Source organism: Cynocephalus volans, chromosome 6 (genome assembly GCF_027409185.1).
Source record: "Cynocephalus volans isolate mCynVol1 chromosome 6, mCynVol1.pri, whole genome shotgun sequence".
NCBI lineage: Eukaryota > Metazoa > Chordata > Mammalia > Dermoptera > Cynocephalidae > Cynocephalus > Cynocephalus volans.
This window is the reverse complement of record NC_084465.1, coordinates 113262522-113281282: the sequence shown is the minus strand read 5'-3', so window position 1 is coordinate 113281282 and position 18761 is coordinate 113262522. Positions and strand designations below refer to the sequence as shown.

General features: G+C 48.2%; 2 protein-coding genes across 3 annotated transcripts; one reads left to right on the top strand and one right to left on the bottom strand.

The window, feature by feature from the left end:
* Positions 1–2991: 2991 nt before the first annotated feature.
* PHKG2 (phosphorylase kinase catalytic subunit gamma 2) lies at positions 2992–14331 on the top strand. Of its 2 annotated transcripts, none has more exons than XM_063099925.1 (10): positions 2992–3048; positions 3444–3556; positions 8949–9124; positions 9393–9447; positions 10787–10852; positions 10939–11102; positions 13139–13229; positions 13329–13482; positions 13555–13680; positions 13772–14331. In XM_063099925.1, the coding sequence occupies exons 2-10, from the start codon at positions 3462–3464 to the stop codon at positions 14063–14065; spliced, it is 1221 nt and encodes a 406-aa protein (XP_062955995.1). In that variant the 5' UTR covers positions 2992–3048; positions 3444–3461; the 3' UTR covers positions 14066–14331. The 2 variants fall into 2 exon arrangements, with proteins under 2 accessions (XP_062955995.1, XP_062955994.1); XM_063099924.1 differs by lacking the exon at positions 2992–3048 and adding an exon at positions 3057–3121.
* A 79-nt stretch (positions 14332–14410) lies between these two features.
* Positions 14411–18414, bottom strand: CFAP119 (cilia and flagella associated protein 119). Its single transcript, XM_063099926.1, has 9 exons — positions 18092–18414; positions 17724–17755; positions 17088–17153; positions 16759–16928; positions 15897–15967; positions 15586–15702; positions 15429–15489; positions 15258–15347; positions 14411–14634 (listed from the first exon to the last, which is right to left on the bottom strand). The coding sequence occupies exons 1-9, from the start codon at positions 18302–18304 to the stop codon at positions 14456–14458; spliced, it is 999 nt and encodes a 332-aa protein (XP_062955996.1). The 5' UTR covers positions 18305–18414; the 3' UTR covers positions 14411–14455.
* Between the last annotated feature and the right edge of the window lie 347 nt (positions 18415–18761).

The following is an 18761-nucleotide window of genomic DNA, read 5'->3' as shown; positions in this document are numbered from 1 at the left end:
CTTGAGTGATTCTAGTGTACATAGTTTAAGAAGAGATGCTCTCTAGATAAGATTGTATTGGATTCACTCTACTAATTACTAAATCAGAAAGAAAAAAAATACATTTTAGGAACATTTTTACAGAAACACTTTTTGAGCTAATGTTTGATTAATCAGCAATTTTAGTTTCCTATGAGAGAATATCCCATTCACCCAAACTGATTATATAAGTTCTTGCTATTGTTTAACTCTTTATTTTTAAAACATTTAAAAACAATAAAAGACTAATATAAAAAACTCATGAATACTCTTTAACTGGATTAATAATTTTTAACATTTCACCACATTTGTTATATCGCTGAACCATTCAAGGGTAATTTACAGGCCCTTTATCTGTAATTTCATGATTTATCTCCTAAGAGCAGGTACATTCACTCACATAACTACAGTACAATTATATAATTCAGAGGAACTGACATCTATATAATATTCTAATATATAGTCCAAATTCAAATTTGCCGGTTGTCCCAGTAGCATCCCTTATAGCAATTTCTTTTCTGTGTTAGGATTCAAGTGGGAACACTCACTGTATTTAGTTGTCATGGTTCTTTAGTCTCCTTCAATTTTAAATAGCTCCTCATCCTTTCTTTTTTTGTCTTTCCTTTAGTGACATTTTTGAAGCAAGGCCAGTTGTTTGTAGAATGTCCCTCAATTTAGATTCTTATAAGTAGATTCAAGTTATGATTTTTTTTTGCAAAAAGACCATATAAATTGTCTGTTCTCAGTCCACATCAGAAGGCATATATTGGTTTGTCCTCTTATTGGTGGTGGTAGCATTGACAGCTTGGTTAAGGTAGTGTCTGTCATATTACTGCAAGGTAAAGATTCTTTTTTTTCCCCCTTCGTAATTAAAAAGTAATCTATATAAATATCTTGTTCCCCAGCAAATTTTCAGCAGTGATTTTAATGCCTGTTAATTTTGCTGAAAACATTTATTACTGAGGCTTGTAAAATGTTGATGTTTTCACATCTACATGATGTCTTAAATGGACCTTTATCATTCTTTATGCATTTGTTAGTTGGCTTTCTACTGTAAAGAAAGTCTTTTTCTGCATTAATTTACACACACACACATATATATATATATATATATATATTTTTTTTTTTTTTTTGCGACTGGTAAGGGGATCGTAACCCTTGGCTTGGCGTCGTCTGCGCCGCACTCAGCCAGTGAGCGCACCAGCCATCCCTATGTAGGATCCGAACCCGCGGTGCGGAGCGCTGCTGCGCTCCCAGCACCGCACTCTCCCGAGTGAGCCACGGGGTCGGCCCTACTTATAATTTTTAATATCAGTATGACCTCAGATTATTTTTCAGTTCAGTTTGTTATACCATTACTGTCATTATCCTTAAAATGCTTAGTTGAGGTATAATTTACATACAGTAAAATGCACAGATCGTCTGTGTGCAGCTTGGTGAATGTTTTTATATGAATATACCTGGGTAGTCACCACCTGGGTGAATAGAACATTCGTAGCACATCAGAAGGCCTGCCTCATGACCCTCCCCTCATAATTATTTTGTCCCTGATTTTGACCCTTGGAAACCCCTTCAACCTGGTTGTTGTGTCCTTTAGATAAGTCCCCATCATTTTTTACTTAACTTTCTGGCACAAATGGTTCCAGACTCATCTTGTATTTTCCCTGCTACCACCTGGGAATTGACAATTTCTCCCAGGGGGCCCTGGTTCCCTTTATTTGGGACTGTTCTTTAGAAATCAGTATCTAGACACGAGGTGTGCTCATTCTACTGGGCTGTTACTGCTTCTGGGCCCTTCCAGAGGTCAGAGCTAGAAAATACGTAATTTCATCTATTTTAAACCATTCTTCCAATTTCAGTCATCATACAGTCCTTTCTCTCCTTTCCGCATTCTAGATTCCTTTTTCCCACATTATGAAGTAGGCTCCCAACTACATCATGTGTTTATTACAACTTACTCAGTTTCAGAATAATGATATACTACCAAAAACCAAACCTACTAAATACAGTCCAAGATTTCTTTGCAATTCTTTTGTCTTTAAATTTATGGTATAAAGTCTACATACTCCGTAAAAAGTTACGCGGATATACTTTTCTCCCCACATATGGTTGTGATCCCAGACTGACATTTTTAAGGTAGCTATCGTTAGATTAAATGATTTCATTGTGTTCTCTTTCGCTGGAACATAATCTCCATCCACATGGATATGTTGTCACTGCTGTTAGTCCAGCGCATAAGTCTTAAGACGTTCAACAAATATTTGTTGAATGAGTAGGTGAATGCCAGTGCTGAGCTATGCACTGAAAAGGCTTCTTATATCGCTTCTGGCAGAATCTAACAACCCGCTGGGCTTAGAACAGAGCTTGATACACCCCCAAGGCTTTTGAGAGGGGGTGAAAGATTGGGAAAGTGAATACTCCCAGATGGTAAGCATTAGGACTTTGGAGGTATTCTGAACGGCCACAGAACGAGTCCTCTTCTAGCTGGCTGAGTTCGCACCCAGTGGCAGAGCTAGGGTCCAAGCTTCGTGCGTCCAGGCGTTTTAAGGGCTGGAGTCTGCCCTTCAAGGCAGGAGCTTTGGACCAGGCTGCTAATATTAAAAACAGCTAAATTCAGATAGGGATGCTGGGAGGAGACTGAGGGGGCCCCTGCCAAAGTCCGGGAACTGGAGGCGCAGCGAGGTCCTGCATCCCAGCTGCCCGACATCCCAGCTGTCACGCTTCCCGGTAAACCTAACTTCCGAGTCCCATCGCAGACCTCCAACGCCCGTTGACAGCAAGCCCCGCCTTCTGCTGCCCCCCCAGCAGATGCCGTACGCCGATTGGCCGTATCTGAAGCCCCGCCCGAGCGCCGCGCTCTGAGGTCATTCCGTGCTCCACTGCTCGCCGCAGCCCCGGGGCTCTCGGCTTCCTATTGGACTACCAGTTTCCAATCGGAAGGGATTCTGAGCCGCAGTCTTCGGGCGGCGTTGCCATTGGTGGGCGGCGTGGGGCGGAGCCTCAGGTCGTCGCCGGTGCCGCCGGGTTAAGGTAAGGAACTAGAGGCGAAGCCGGCGACAGAACGGCCTCGCGTCGACCCTGCCCTCACTGCCCGCCCCCACGGGTGAGCCTGCGCGAGACCCCGCGCCCCCTCCCCGTACCTGCTCAAGTGCGCCTGCGCGGCAACAGCCGCCAGCCCTTGAGCCCCTTCCCCGTTCTTCCTAGGCATTTCCCTTCCCCTTCCCCGTCCTCCTCCCTGCCGCCCCTCCCGCCCCCAGGCCCTTCTGAGGGGGCTCCCCAGTCCCGATCCTTCCCCAACCCCGTCCCCACCCCCCAAGACCCTGGCGCCCCAGCCGCAAGGGCTTCGCCTTCGGGAGCCGCGATGTGTGTCGTCTCAGAGCCTGTGGGCCTCTCTGCCCTCACTTCCCTCCGTCTCCTCCGCACAGGCCCCCACCTCCTTCAGAATGACGCTGGACGTGGGGCCGGAGGATGAGCTGCCCGACTGGGCAGCAGCCAAGGAGTTTTATCAGAAGTACGACCCTAAGGATGTCATTGGCAGGTGAGGCCGCGGCCAGGGAAACGGGGCTCCAGAGAGGTCGGGTCCTAGCCGGTATGCGCGGTTACATCTGAGGGCTGGATAGTTCTCAATGGGAAGGGTTAGTGGAGACTATTTGGTGACTAGACTCTTATTCTGGATCAATCCCCGTTTTTTCACGAGCTCATTCATTTATGCATTCAGCAAACATGGTTGAAGCACCTACTGTGTGCCAGAAACAAAACTAAACACGGGGAGGGTAGAAGAGATGTCTTTGCCCTGGAGGCACTCCAGGTGAAGTGACCGAAAGAGGCACATGAACATTCTAAAGAGGCACATGAACATTTATCAAGCTAAATAGGTAGAGGTTTGTATAAAGTGCTGTGAGGTCCCAGAAAACCACAGCTTCCCAGAAGGAGTGATCTTTGGGCTGGGAATGAGTAGGAATTCAGCACGCAGAGGATAGAAGGAAGGCCTCACCTGCAGAGGCAGTGGCAGATACATACATTTCTCAAAGGTTTCCTAAACTCATACAATGTGCTGGGTGTGCTGTGTTAAGCACTGGGGATACAGATCCATAAGGTTTCTGTCCTGTAGTTTATATTCTGTTGGTGGAGGCAGACAGTAAACACAGAAACAAGATAAAGATCAAACTGAGTGCTAGGGAGAAAATAAATAGGGCAATAGAATGAGCGTAATTAATGAAGGCCACTATCGATAAGGAGGTCTGGGAGAGCTTTCCTGAGGAAGTGAGTTTTGAGCTGAGATCCATGTGGGCTAGAATGTAGTAAGGGTAGAAAAGGTAGAAGAAATTAAGTTGGAGAGGTGAATAAAGGTTAGATTATATAAGAGCCTTAGGCCATGATAAGGAATTTAAATTTTATTCTAGTGAAACCAAATGGTTTCTAACAAGGTAATAACATGATGTGTTGTATATTTCTGTGATTTGAGAGCAAGGAACTTAACCTTTTTGTGCTTAGTTTCTCCCTTGTAAATTGGGAATAAAAATAGAGCCTACCTTGTAGGTTGCTGTGAGGATGGCATGAGTTCATATGATATCTTTAGAACACTTCTCAGCACATGGTAAGCACTCGATACATATGTGTCATTATTACATTTTAAAAAGATCATTCTGGCTCCTGTGTAGAGAATGGAAAGGAGAGGGGCCAGAATGAAAGCAGAGATCAATTAGGAGCTATTGATTCATTCAGGCTAAAGATGGTGATGGTTTAGATTAAAGTGGTGGTGGTGGAGATGGAGAGAAGTGAATAGATTTGGGTGATGGTTTAGAGGGAGATTTGATACAACTTCCTGAAGGATCGGATATGGACCATGGGGGAAATGGGGAAAACAAGGATAACTTCCAGGATTTGGATTTGAGTGCTTGAGTACCATTTACTGAATGAAGAAGGCTGAGGAAGGATCAGATTGGGAGGTGGGGTGAGTAAATCAAGAGTTCTATTTTAGAAATGTTTAGTTTGAGGGCCGGCCCGTGGCTCACCGAGAGAGTGTGGTGTTGATAACACCAAGGCCATGGGTTTGGATCCCTATATAGGGATGGCTGGTTAGCTCACTTGGGAGAGCATGGTGCTGACAACACTAAGTCAAGGGTTAAGATTCCCTTACCAGTCATCTTTAAAAAAAAAAAAAAAAAAAAATGTTTAGTTCGAGATATCCAAGTGGCACTGTCAAGTGGGTATATGGGTCTGGAACTCAAGGGAGAAGGCTGGGCTAGAGCTCTGAATTTGGGAAGCATCAGCATTAGGTAGTAGTTATGGGGAGAGAGTATAGATAGAGAAAGTGAAAGGGGCCTAGGCTCAGGCTCTGGGGCTTGTCACCATTAAGGGGTCAGTTAGAGAAAGAGGAGCCAGCACGGGAGACTGAAGAGATGGCATCTACTAATTAGAAAGAAAAACACAAGAAGAATGTGCTTCTGGAAGGTTGGCATGGTCTGCTGTGTCAAATGCTGCTGAGGCCATGAAAGCAGACAGGAGTGTGACTGTCAGATTTGGCCAGACTCCTTTTAGATATGACATGGAGATGTCAATAAGGCAGTCAGCATCAGGAATTCTGGAGAGATATCAAGGCTTGAGACAGTATAGTGGGAATCATTTGCACATAGAAGGTATTTAAAGCTCCAGGGACTGGATGGAGGTCACCAGGGGAAAGAGTATTGGGGAGGAAAGAGAACCCAGATCTAATTCCTGAAGCACTGCAGGGTTTCTGTACCAGGTAAAGGAGGATGCACTGAGATGGAGAAGAGCCCATAGGGGAGAACCTAAGAGTGACTCCACTGCCAAGGGGAGCAGAAAGATCAGTTTTGGTAGAGGCGGATCAGAGAGGGTAGGGTCTTTACTGTCTCATTTCAAGATTACTGTGGTAGCATCATCCCTTGTCTTTCTCTTCTATCTTTTCTTTTTATTTGTCCCGCACAGTAAATTACTTGCACACTCTCACTAAATTGCTTTACCCAGAGTACCAGTTTCTTCATGGATAAGCTTGAAACTTTTTTTTTTTTTTTTTTTTTGGCTGCTGGCCTGTATGGAGATTCAAACCCTTGACCTTGGTGTTACCAGCACCACGCTGTAACTAACTGAGCTAACTGGCCAGCCTGGCTTGAAGTTTAAAAGAGCTTGGCACGGGCCGGCTCGTGGCTCACTCGGGAGAGTGCGGTGCTGATAACACCAAGGCCACGGGTTCGGATCCCATAGAGGGATGGCCAGTTAGCTCACTTGGGAGAGTGTGGTGCTGACAACACCAAGCCAAGGGTTAAGATCCCCTTACCGGTCATCTTTAAAAAAATTAATAAATAAATAAAATAAAATAAATAAAAGAGCTTGGCACATTCTAGAAATCGGTGATAAGTTATAAGTCACTGAAGCAAAAATTGAATAGTGTGGCTGTAGCCAGAGATGAGGCTGAAAACAGACTGAGCCGTTTGGTGAAGGCCATGAATGACTGGTGAAGCAACTTGGATTTGACTTTTATTTTGTAGGTAGTAATAAGAGGCAGCATGGAAAGAAGATAAGAATTTTGAGTGCACCCCACAATTAACTGTAAGATTGAAAGTATTAGATATCATTTAAAAAGAGGACAGTTACTCTAAGGGTCCTGCTGAGGAATCAGGGAACACTTATAACTCAGTAGAGCATTTAAGCTGGGAACTCTTTAAGCAGCAAATGACATGATTGGAACTATATTTTAGGAAGCTAATTCTAGAAGCAATGGGTTGGATGGGTTGCAGGGGCTGAGACTGGCAGCAGGAAGATCAGTGAGGAGTCTGTTAGTTGTCCAGGTTAGAAAGACAGGGCCTGAGCCAAGGCAGTGGCAGTGGGGGGTGGAGCATTAGGAGATAGATTAGAGAGCTCTGCAGAGTGGATTGGAGTGGTTAGATTTAGATTGTGAAGGAGAAGGAGAAGCCAAGAATGGCACCCAGGATTCTAGCTTGGGAGTCTAAATGGATGGCAACACCATTAATTGAGGTCAGGAGTATGGAGAAAGGAGCCAGTTTCAGGGGAGATGAGGTGTTCAGTGGTCATGATGCATGTGAAACGTCTCTAGGACCCTCAGGAAGAGGTGTCCAGTAAGACATGTTGGCCTGATGCTTGAGGCAGACATCTGGGGCATGGAGGTTCATAGGATTACTGAGGGAGAGTGTATATAGCCTGAGAACAGGGTCAAGGATGGGACCCTGGGGAAGTCTAACATTTAAGGAGTAGGCAGAGAACAAGGCAATGGGGAATAGCAGTAGAAAGGAATTTGGGGCCAGCTGTGGCTCACTTGGGAGAGTGTGGTGCTGATAACACCAAGGCCGTGGGTTTGGATCCCTATATAGGGATGGCCGGTTAGCTCACTTGGGAGAGTGTGGTGCTGATAACACCAAGTCAAGGGTTTAAAATCCCCTTACTGATCATCTTTTTTTTTTTTTTTTAAAAAAGGAATTTGGACTTTGAGTCAGAAGACTAGGGTTTCCCACACAGATAGTCATGATACATAGTCATGATATACTACTTAAGAGTGAATGTTCTGTACTGTCACACTGATCATCAAAAAAAAAAAAAAGTAAATACTCTTAGGGGTAAAATGCCGTGGGATGCCAGAGAAGAGAATGGTCCCTTCCTCTGAAGAATAAACAAAGAATTAGCAGAGGTAGCATTTAGTTTGGGCCTTAAAGTAGGGATTCTTAGCTGGATGGCCAGGTTCAGGGGATCTTTGAACCCCCTGAAATTGTAAAAATGTATGTACATGGTAGAGGTGTGCAGCTTTCATCAGATTCTCAAAGAGGTTTATTAAAGATGAATAATAATTAGACAATGGGCCTCAAGTTCAGATGCCCTTAGTGGTTGGGCAGGAAATTAAAACCATAAAGTGCCAAGAGTAAGACAGTAGGAAGTGCTGAGTACTGTGGTAGCTGGAGGGTTCTTGTCCCATCTGAGATATGTGAATTCAGATTTGTGAAAAGCATTGCTCTTCCAAAACATAACACATCTGTGGGCTGTGTTTGGCCTGAGGGTCAGTAGTTTGCATCTCTTGATTTAACCAGAGAGGTGGGTGACAGAACTCCAAACAGAGGCAGTTATGTGAGGCCAGGGAGGCCCCCGAGAGCACAGCAGTAAGGCTCACGTGAAGAACAACTGGGGAATGAGAAAAACAAATGTAGTTTGAAGCCAGATCCTGGGGGGATTTGCACCTTAGTCTGAGTTATTTGTAGGGTCATATGGAGTTGGTGACAGAGCCCTAGCAAGGAAATCCCTGTCTAGGACTTTCTCTTAGGAAAGCCAAATGGACTTTCCTGTCTTTATCTCATTAATGCCTTTCAATATCCCTTCAAGATATTGTTGGCTACATTGAGAACTGCAGAAGCTAAAACCCAGAGACCTTATGTGAGCTGCTTGGAGATTAATTGGTAGCAAATTGGGGGCCTAAACTAAGGTCTAATTCTTAACATTGGTCTTCTAGTCAATGGCTCCATATTTATTTGGAGCCTCCTACACCTGAGGTATTACAGGGGAACTGTGGGATTTGGACGGGGTAATCAGGGAACTGTGAGTGAAATATGGAAGGAGATGTAGATGATTTCTTCCCCCTTCCTGCAAGAGGCAGGTTCTGGGGCTCAGTGTGGAAAGGACTTGCCTTGGCTTACCTGTGGAGGGAGTGGCAGAACGTGGATTTGAAACCAGATCCCCTGCCTACCTTCCCTATGAGCTAGCTTCGTGTTGCACCTTGCCGGGTACCCATGTTCCTGAGGCTACTGTGAAGCTACTGTAGACCAGGGTGAGCCCCTGGGGTAACTGCCCTGTTGTCCAGGTGGGTCTTCAGAGTCTGGCGCAGTGGGCATGAGGACACTGAGGCTCTGTTGTATGTAGAAAGGAGACTGTAGGAGGCCCTGACTTGTGCTGTTGTCTGGCTCTGGCAGAGGAGTGAGCTCTGTGGTCCGCCGTTGTGTTCATCGAGCTACTGGCCATGAGTTTGCAGTGAAGATTATGGAGGTGACAGCTGAGCGGCTGAGTCCTGAGCAGCTGGAGGAGGTGCGGGAAGCCACACGGCGAGAGACACACATCCTTCGCCAGGTCGCCGGCCACCCCCACATCAGTGAGGCTGCATTCCCTGCTCCTGTTAGCCAACAACCCCACTACCAACTGCCCACAGCCCCCTTCCCCCAACAGTGCCTCCATGCCTCTCCTCCCTTCCTGGTTTTGTTCCACTTCAAAGAGTGGCCAGCCTTTGGGTCCCTACTGCCTCCTTTGGTTCTCCTTCCTTCCCAGTAACAGCCCACTGCTGCCTCAGGTGGAAAAGCCCATTTAATATGTACCTGCTTCTTCCCATTTCTGTCTCTCTGCCTTTCTATCTCTTTCCCCAGTCACTCTCATCGATTCCTACGAGTCTTCTAGCTTCATGTTCCTGGTATTTGACCTGTGAGTATCTCCTTGTCCTGATCTGAAAAGCCGCCTCCCCACCTCCATGTATGGCCCCAATCTTACAGCTCAGTGGGCTGAAGACTACCCTGCTCACACCTTCCTCTGCTACAGCAAGGGCTCTCTCTACCACCTTGGCCTGCCTGCAGCCTATGGCTCTGGCCCTTTCCCTAGGTTCTATGAGTGAAGCAAGTTCTTCAAGAGTGATAGTGATCAGTCAAATACAAAGAGTTCTCATGACCCAAGGGGTCACTATCCAGTACCCCATGGTTATAAAGTGAGCAGGGGAAAAAGCTGTTTTAAGAGGAGAGTGTTCAACGATGAACTGACCACTTATAAAACAGATCCTCACTCACCAGTCTCTCCTTGTTTAACACATACCCTGATGTCTCTCTCTGCCCATTAGTTCTTTTCCTGATCAGTCTATTCAAGTGTCAGATGTTATACAATATAATGCAAACTGATTACAGAGGTACTTAAAAAGAGAACGAATACCAAAGAGTTAAGATGTGCCCTTGGAAAAAAATTCATGAAGCCTTCAGTGTATTTACAGAAATGACCCTCTGCAAAAGTCATAGGGAGAGTAGGGAATGTCTGTTACACTATCATGCAATTTTGCAGGACAATGACACTCCCCAAAACAATACCTGATATATTCTTTATTTTGAGGATTGATGCAGAGTTGCAATTATAAGCTCTCTTTTTTTTTTGGTAGCTGGCCGGTATGGGACATAACCTCAACTTTTAAAGACAATATAAAATAAAATTTCAAAATAAAGTCCTATTCAACCTTTTTGCCACTATTAACTGAAATTCTGGTTTTTTTAATTTTTTTATTTTTTGACCGGTAAGGGGATCGCAACCCTTGGCATGGTGTGGTCTGCACCATGCTCAGCCAGTGAGTACACCGGCCATCCCTATATAGGATCCAAACCCGCGGCCTCGGTGCTACCAGCACTGCACTCTCCCAAGTGAGCCACAGGGCCAGCCCGAAATTCTGCTTTATGTTCTAAATAGAATTACTTTAAGAGGACTTTTTAAGGTATAGTTATTCTCAGATAAAAAGAACCACCTGTAAATATTATCCCAAGAAGCCACTTATCCTTGCTAAAATTACCCCATCACGGTCCAGTGCAGATATTTCAAACACCAATCCACCAGACCAAACTGCCCTAGTGTCTAGTTCACTCTTGGAGTGCTCTGTTTTGTGACTCTTTGGTTTGTCCGCAGAGGAATCTCTTTTCTGGCTTCTACCATGATATTTTATGTGAGCACTGGCTTATCTTCTCAGTCCCCACTGTGGGGTGAATCAACCTCCTGTGCCCCTCCTGTCCCTTAGGATGCGGAAGGGAGAGCTGTTTGACTATCTCACAGAGAAGGTGGCCCTCTCAGAAAAGGAAACCAGGTAATGGCTGAGCCTGCAGCCCCTGGGGTGAGCAGGGAATGGGGCGGGGCAGGAAGAAGCAGAGGAGGAGACTGCGCCTCCCCCAGGTCCATCATGAGGTCTCTGCTGGAAGCAGTGAGCTTTCTCCATGCCAACAACATTGTGCACCGAGACCTGAAGCCCGAGAATATTCTCCTAGATGACAATATGCAGATCCGACTTTCAGATTTTGGGTTCTCCTGCCACTTGGAACCTGGCGAGAAGCTTCGAGGTGAGGGCATCTGGTGCCTTAAGATGCTTGGGAGGGAAGGAGACTCAGGCCTAAGGATGGTTGGCTGGGTCTGAGTACTGAGTCCCAGGTACCAAGGAAAGGGGAGAAGTCGGTGAGTGCTTGCCAGGTACCCTCTGGGTGTAGAGCCTTGTGTGCAACTCAGAGTGGCTGTCCTGACCTGGGGAGGATGGAGACAGACAAATGAGCAGACAGTGTTACCCAGCAGGCACAGGGCCATGCCTGGGAAGTTGAGGAAGGAGTATCATCAGCCTGAGTGACCCACAGAGGAGGGGTCTCCCAGGCTGGGCCTTGTCCCAGGAGGAAAAAGAGGGAGCAGGGGATAACAGGGCTCAGCACTGTGCTTGGGATCTGGAGGAGACAGGATCAATGTGATCCTTAGGTGTGCTGTTAGGAGCCTGATGTGTCTAGGCGGCACTTCCCACCTGGGGTCCCAGGACTCGGGCTTACCTAGTCCAGTGTTAATGCGTTTGTTGTGACAGAAATGTTTCTAGTGCACGTGGGAAACGTTAAAGAAAGTTCAACTGTGGGACTCCTCAGAGGCTTTAATATGCTACTATCTCCCTCAATGGCTTTGCACTAGATTTATTAATAGCTAACATTTACTGGCACTTTCTGTGATGTAGGCACCACACAAAGCTTTACATGGCTTATTTCTTTAAGCTGTCTCCATAACCCTATGATAGGTAGTGTCTCCTTTTTATAGATGGGCTTAAAGAGCTGAGATGACTTGCCCAAGGTCAAAGGGCCAAGATATGAACTTGGCAGTCTGACTCCAGAGCTCATGCTTTTAACCTGTGGACTTATATGTCTTATGGATGCAGTACTTTATTTCCCTTTGGGCTTCCACTAATCCTTTTCCCCTTTCTGGAATCATCTTTGCCCCTGCCCATTCTGCCTTCTCCCTTGGCTCAGATAATTCAGGTTTCATTTTATTTTATTTTATTTTATTTTTTTTATAAAGATGACCAGTAAGGGGATCTTAACCCTTGCCTTGGTGTTGTCAGCACCACGCTCAGCCAGTGAGCGAACTGGCCATCCCTATATGGGATCCGAACCCGGGGCCTTGGTGTTATCAGCACCGCACTCTCCCGAGTGAGCCACGGGCCGGCCCCTCAGGTTTCATTTTAAACCTCCAGGTCAGGTTAGGTTCCCCTGCTTTTTGTTGTTATATCTTCTCCCTTCACGACACACATCTTATTCTATGCTTATTTCTTGTTTGCTTTCTGGTAGACAGCCCAGTAGGGGCACATCTAATTTACCACTGTGTCTCATATGGTGCTTGGTACAATAAATACTTGGTATAGGAATGAATTTCCCAGGACAGTAATTTTCAATTCAGGCCTATTAAAATCTCCTGGAGGTGTGCCATGGTACACAGTTTGGAAAGTGCTGGCCTGGAAGAATTGATACCTGAGTGGTAGAAGAAAATACAGATGTGGATCAAATTATGGTGGGCTCTGTGCTGCAGGAGTCTAGACTTGATCCTGATGCCATGGTGGAGAGTCATGGAAGGGTTTTAAACAGGGGACTTACCCAGTATGTGCTTTAGAAATCCCATATTTTCACTTGTTCCCCTTGGGCTGAGTTGTGGTTTCATGAACCAGAGTGGAGATTATCAGAAGAGGAATAGGTTTTGGCAGAAAGGGATGCACAGAAGATTTAGGTCTTGTTTTCCATATATACTATGTATGTAAAAATGTGGTAGCAAGTTGTGTGAGGAGTGGGTAAGTTGGCTTGCCTGGAGGGTTGGAGGAGGCAAATCATACACCTGGGTAGGACCCTGAAGTCAATGCCAAACCCAGGTTTTCCTAGGAAGGCCACCAGGAACCTTGGTGGGCATTTGAGTTGTTCAGCAGGGACAGTGTATAGTACTGAGACTTGACAGAAGGCAGGTGGGAGCAGAATGGGAATACTGGTGGCCCTGGTAGTGTAGAGGAGGCTCCAGCAGAGATATGGTGTTAAGGGCCCTGGAGGGAGCTGGTAACATCTCCTCAATCTTGACCTTCTCTCCTCAGATTTGTGTGGGACCCCGGGGTATCTAGCACCAGAGATCCTTAAATGCTCCATGGATGAAACCCACCCAGGCTATGGCAAGGAGGTTGACCTGTGAGTTTCTAGTCTCCCCCTCCCTCCTCTTGTGTTTACTGTCCTTCAACTCACATTTGACTGTCACCTAGTCCTGCCTGACTCTGGTCTCTTTCTCAGCTGGGCCTGTGGGGTGATCTTGTTCACACTCCTGGCTGGGTCACCACCATTCTGGCACCGGCGCCAGATCCTGATGTTACGCATGATCATGGAGGGCCAGTACCAGTTTAGTTCACCTGAGTGGGATGACCGATCAAACACTGTCAAAGACCTGGTGAGCCGGGGTCATGAGAGGACACTGGGGGAGGCCCAAGAGCTGCCCTTCATGCTCTGGGGTTTCTCCTAGATCTCAAGGCTGCTGCAGGTGGATCCTGAGAAGCGCCTAACAGCTGAGCAAGCCCTACAGCACCCCTTCTTTGAGCGTTGTGAAGGCAGCCAACCCTGGAACCTCACCCCCCGTCAGCGGTTCCGGGTAAGCCTGACAGTGTCATGGTTTGTGTCTCTGTCCCATGATCTTTCTCCTGTGTTTCTCCACTGGAGCTCACGCTGGCCCCTCTTCCCAGGTGGCAGTGTGGACAGTGCTGGCTGCTGGACGAGTGGCCCTAAGTACCCACCGTGTGCGGCCACTGACCAAGAGTGCCCTGTTGCGGGATCCTTATGCACTGCGGTCTGTGCGGCGCCTCATTGACAACTGTGCCTTCCGGCTCTATGGGCACTGGGTGAAGAAGGGCGAGCAGCAGAACCGGGCAGCCCTCTTTCAGCACCGGCCCCTTGGGCCTTTTCCCATCATGGGCCCTGAAGAGGAGGGGGACTCAGCTACTGTCACTGAGGATGAGGCCGCACCGGTGCTGGGCTAGGACATCAGCCCAGGGGAATCCTAGAAAGCAAGACTTTCCAGGAAGATTTTTATTATTCCAGCCCCTCTGGGCTCTAGCCTCTGGCCCCCCTGCCTAACCAGGCCCACCATTGATCATGTTACTATCATAAATACCAGCCCTGTACACCTACCCCCGCTGGCCAGGGCCTTGAGATCAGAGCTGGTGTGAAAAGGAGCCACTCCGAATGCCATGCCTGGCCCTGTTAGTGCTACATATGAAATAAAATCTGCTGCACGCCAGGGAGAGCAAGTGCCCCATGTCTGGTGTCTGGCTGCAGCAGGGAAGCCCAGAAAGTGCTGGGGGGACGGGGGACAGAGGCAGGGATGGGGCTGCTCTGGCCAACGCCTTTATTAGAGAAAATGCTGGGGATCACTTAGTCTTGTTCTTGCCTTTGCTCGGAGGTGGCTGAAAGGGTCGCTCTAGTGCGGTCAACTTGCTGCTGAGCCTTTCCTCGCTGGCCTTCAGCTGCTCCTCAACCAGCTGTTGCAGCTGCCCCAGCTCCTTGTTCAGCTGGGTCTTGATGTAGGCTCGGAGGACACAGACCTGACCTGCAGGGTCAGGGAGGCAGAGGTGGGTCAGGAGAGCTGCCATCTGGGAATGAGAGACTGTATCTAGCTGGGTGAACACAATCCCCAAGGTGCACCTGGGGGTTCACAGGTGGCAGTGTTGCTTCAATTTAGGAAATGTCAGCCAGCCTTCTGTGACAGACAGTTGGGCAGAGTGGCTGTGCTGGACAAATTCTGATTTGTTACTTAGTAGCTGTGTGACCTTATGCAGGTTATGTGTGTGTCCCTTTCTGTGCCTCAGTTTCCTCTTGTGAAATGTGAATAATAATGACACCTAGCATGTAGGTTTGAGGGAGGATTAAATGAATTCATATATGTAAAATGCTTAAGAACAGGGCATGTCTGCTGCACTTATTGCCAAATATGTGCTGGCTATTATTGTCAATGGTTTTCTATTCATTCTCTTTCTGGAGCCACCTCTTCTGCCCCACCCTGAGCAGCTGTGCTTTTATCTATTTGTCATCTTGGCCTTCTGCATAGGGAATCATTCGGAGAAAGGACACCATAACTATAAACAAAAAGTCTGAAGTCCTGATGGTGGTCCAAACCCTTCATTTTACACCTGCTTAGAGTCACTGGGCACCCTAACCCCTCCAGATCCTCACTTGGCTCTTGCTCTGGCTGGGCCACTGTCTCCAATTCCTTCTCCTGTGGGGTGACTGCCTGCTCCTCCTCCTCCTCGCTGCCTTCTTTCTCTGCAAGCCAGAAGCAGGAAGAGGCCTCAGCCCCAGCCCTAGCCCACCCCTAGCCCCAGCACTCTCTCTTACCCATCTTACCCTCTGGCCAGACCTCAGGTGGCTGTAGCCCCATGTAAGTCAAAGATAGATCCAGCTGCACCTGGGAAGAGAGGAAGAGGGAGACTAAGAGGAGGGCACCTGCACTGAGGGAGAGGGGGAGATGAGGGATGGCCTCTTGTAATCTGTAGCCCAGTACCTGGGGCGTGAAGACATATTTGTAGAGCTTGAAGTGGCGAAAGTAGGTGTTGACCACATAGTCTGCCATGGCCAGCAGCTGTTCCTCCTTGAAGAGGTCGATGCTGAAGGGGGGCCGCTGTGGTGATGACTGGGAGTTAGAGCACTGACTACCTTGAAGCCCTGGCCTTTCCTCCAAGAGCCCAGCAGTCTAAGAGCAGGGAGAGCCCACTGTGGCCTTGAGAAGAAGATGAGGGTGTGTGTGAGAGAGGAGGGAGACTGGGCTAGACCTTATCTGGGGGAGGAAGAAAGTTCTGTTCCAGGCAAACTGACCCTGACTCCATGGCAAAAAAGAACACTGGTGAAGTAGCGGTAGCATTCCTCCACGTTGCCCAAGGGGGTTGCTGGTCGGGGAAGTGAGACAAAGCCATGAGTCCCCTCCCTGATAATCATTCATTAGTTTCTTTCTTTCTTTTTTTTTAAAAAAGATGACCGGTAACGGGATCTTAACCCTTGACTTGGTGTTGTCAGCACCATGCTCACCCAGTGAGCTAACCGGCCATCCCTATATGGGATCCAAACCTGTGGCCTTGGTGTTATCAGCACCACATTCTCCCGAGCGAGCCACGGGCTGGCCCATCATTCATTCGTTTCACTCACTCAGCAGCTACTTGAGGAGCATGAGCTTCACAGGTGGACAGATCTAAGTTTAAGTCCCAGCTCGTTTCCTTAATTCACTCAACAAATACTGAGTGCCCAGTATGTACTGTTTTAGGCTCCAAACAAGACACACTAGTCCTGCCTTATGAAACTTATATTCTAGTGGAAGTTACATACAATAAACCAAGAAATATATAATTTTGAGTTATTGTTAAACGTTTTGAAGAAAATCAGTCCAGGAATAAAAGGGAGTGGGGGTGGGGAAGCAGGAGCTATTTTATGAGTACTATACATATATTTACATCTTTTATTTCTGAGAACAGTCCCATAAAATTAATGCCATATCCTTTTGTTCCCTCCAGGGAACAGGATGTCCAAGGCAATAACTTGTATGTGACACTACTGCTAGTAATGACAAAACAAATATTTCAGGGGTAATCCCCCTACTTCTGCTTCCCATAGTCCTTTATGCCAGCCAACCCAGCTGCCTCCTCTCCCTGGGGCTCAAACCTTCTTGTAGCTGCCTCCCTCTCACCAACACAGGCCTTGTGAAGGTCTTGGAGCAGGGCACAAGCCGCTGATGTCTGCTCCAGTGAGAAGCCCTGCTGGCGGCAGAAGATGAGTGCATGGGAGAAGAGGTCCAGGGTGATGGCATCCCGCAGGCTCTGCTCAGGATGGCCTAGCTCCAACAGCTCAGCCAGCACCCTTGGGAGGGAGAAGGAAGGAGTGAGTGACAACAGGAACCTCCCCTCCTCACCCCACACTCACCACATGCTTTAGAGCCAGCCATTCCTCATGTCTTCCCAACCCACCCCCTCAGCCTTCCCCAAGAGTTCTTTTTCCCTTCCCTGCTCAGTCCCATACTCCCTCATCTCCTCAATGCTGGCTGTCTTCTCCAGCTGGTGCATGGAATGGATGTCCAGGTACTTCCTGTTGTAAGAAAAGAAAAGTATTGGTGGCTGTTACACATTAGTCTCATGACAGGTCTATGAAGGCTAGAGCATCAGACTGGGGATGAGGAGACCCGAGTTTTTGAGGCTTGGCTTTTTTACTAACTTGCTGTGTGACCTTAGGCAAGTCACTTCCCTTGCCGGACCTCACTTTCTTCATCTGTAAATGAGTGGTATGGCCTAAATGAACTCTTATGATCCTCTCTATTTATAAAGCCTTGGATTAGCAAACTTGAGTTCTTGTCTCTGCTCTGCCATTACTTTGCTGTATGACCTTGGTTAAGTCCTCCCCATGGGCCTCAGTGTCCCCGTTTATACAGTGCTCCATAGCACCTACGATATCATTTACATCTCTTTACAAACTGCCTTTTTTGGACTGGGGAGGCTGAAAAGCTGGCTTCTAATGACCTTGAGTAACTGCATGCCTGAGCCTCAGTCTCCTCATCTGTAAAAAGGCGATGCCCTGGCTGCTGGACAGGACTGTTAGGGAGGCACTAAAAGAATAATGCAAGTGTGAAGTGTAACTTTCCCCTGGGGCTCCCACACTCACCACATGCAGATCCGGGGCTGGGGCGGTGGCGGCTGCGGAGAGAAAGTGGATTGGGGAAGGCAGAGCTGTTTTGTATCTGGCCCCTAGTCCCTGGCCTATCGCGAATCTCCAGCGGGCCTGAGAACGCGCTGTAACTTGCCTTCTCATTTCAAGAACTATGTACGAGCAACGCGGACAGGGCTGGGCTCCAGCAGGCCGTAAGTATTATTCAAGAGCACATTAACAGTGCGGATCACACAGCCCCTACCTCTCTAAACAATAGGCAGCCCGAGAATCGTCGGAACGTTAGTAAACATAATGGCGATGGCGCCCTGCCCCGGAACCCCTTTGTAAATATTCACGAGCGGACCACTCTGTCCCGCTCTCACCGGGAACAAGTTGGCGCCAGGATCGTCATCCGCTCCCACGGAAGCCAGCGCCAAGGCTGCCGCCAAGCCGGCCCGCACTCCTGTTCCCATCCGCGCGGCCGATTCGCCCACTGAGCTGAGCCCCTTCTCCGGCTCCCGCCGCAGTTCGGAGGGCTGTTCAAGCTCAGACTGCACCCGCACTCCCAGGAACTGGCTGAACTTCTGGCTGATCATCTCCCCGCTCCGTGTCGCGGGCCACCGCAAGCGCTGTCCCTCCTCGGTTCTGGGACGGGAAGTTCTCGGGCAGCGACTGCCAAGGCTTGGCCCATCCGCGACGCTTCAGCCAATCCGCCGGGACGTCTCCCTCTGTTTCAGCAGCGACCGTTGCTAAGGGGGCTTGTGAAGGAAGGAAGGGAGAAAGTGCAGGCACACGCCAATCAGGGAGAGGCGGACGCGCGTGCGCATAGGGTGCACGTGCCCACCCGGGTGCCCGCTCGTGGAGGTGCGGATGGCAGGGCCCGCGAAGTCCTCAGGGTTGGGAAGTGGCAGTGCGGTGTCAGTTACCATGGGAACTGCCTACTGGCCAATCACTGAGAGAAAGAGGAGGTGTTCAGGAAGAAGCCGAAAGACCCCAGGGGCGGGACCAAACGCGACCAATAGGAGCAAGAAGTGGAGAAGGTTCGCCACATCC

Coding starts and splice junctions, on each gene's coding strand:
- CFAP119 (XM_063099926.1), bottom strand. CDS start 18,304: ATGATCAGCCAGAAGTTCAGCCAGTTCCTGGGAGTGCGGGTGCAGTCT. Junction 17,756..18,091: donor CTGGCGCCAACTTGTTCCCG/GTGAGAGCGGGA, acceptor TTCTCTCCGCAG/CCGCCACCGCCCCAGCCCCG. Junction 15,348..15,428: donor ACCTGAGGTCTGGCCAGAGG/GTAAGATGGGTA, acceptor TCTGGCTTGCAG/AGAAAGAAGGCAGCGAGGAG.
- PHKG2 (XM_063099925.1), top strand. CDS start 3,462: ATGACGCTGGACGTGGGGCCGGAGGATGAGCTGCCCGACTGGGCAGCA. Junction 11,103..13,138: donor ACCTGGCGAGAAGCTTCGAG/GTGAGGGCATCT, acceptor TTCTCTCCTCAG/ATTTGTGTGGGACCCCGGGG. Junction 13,483..13,554: donor CAAACACTGTCAAAGACCTG/GTGAGCCGGGGT, acceptor GGTTTCTCCTAG/ATCTCAAGGCTGCTGCAGGT.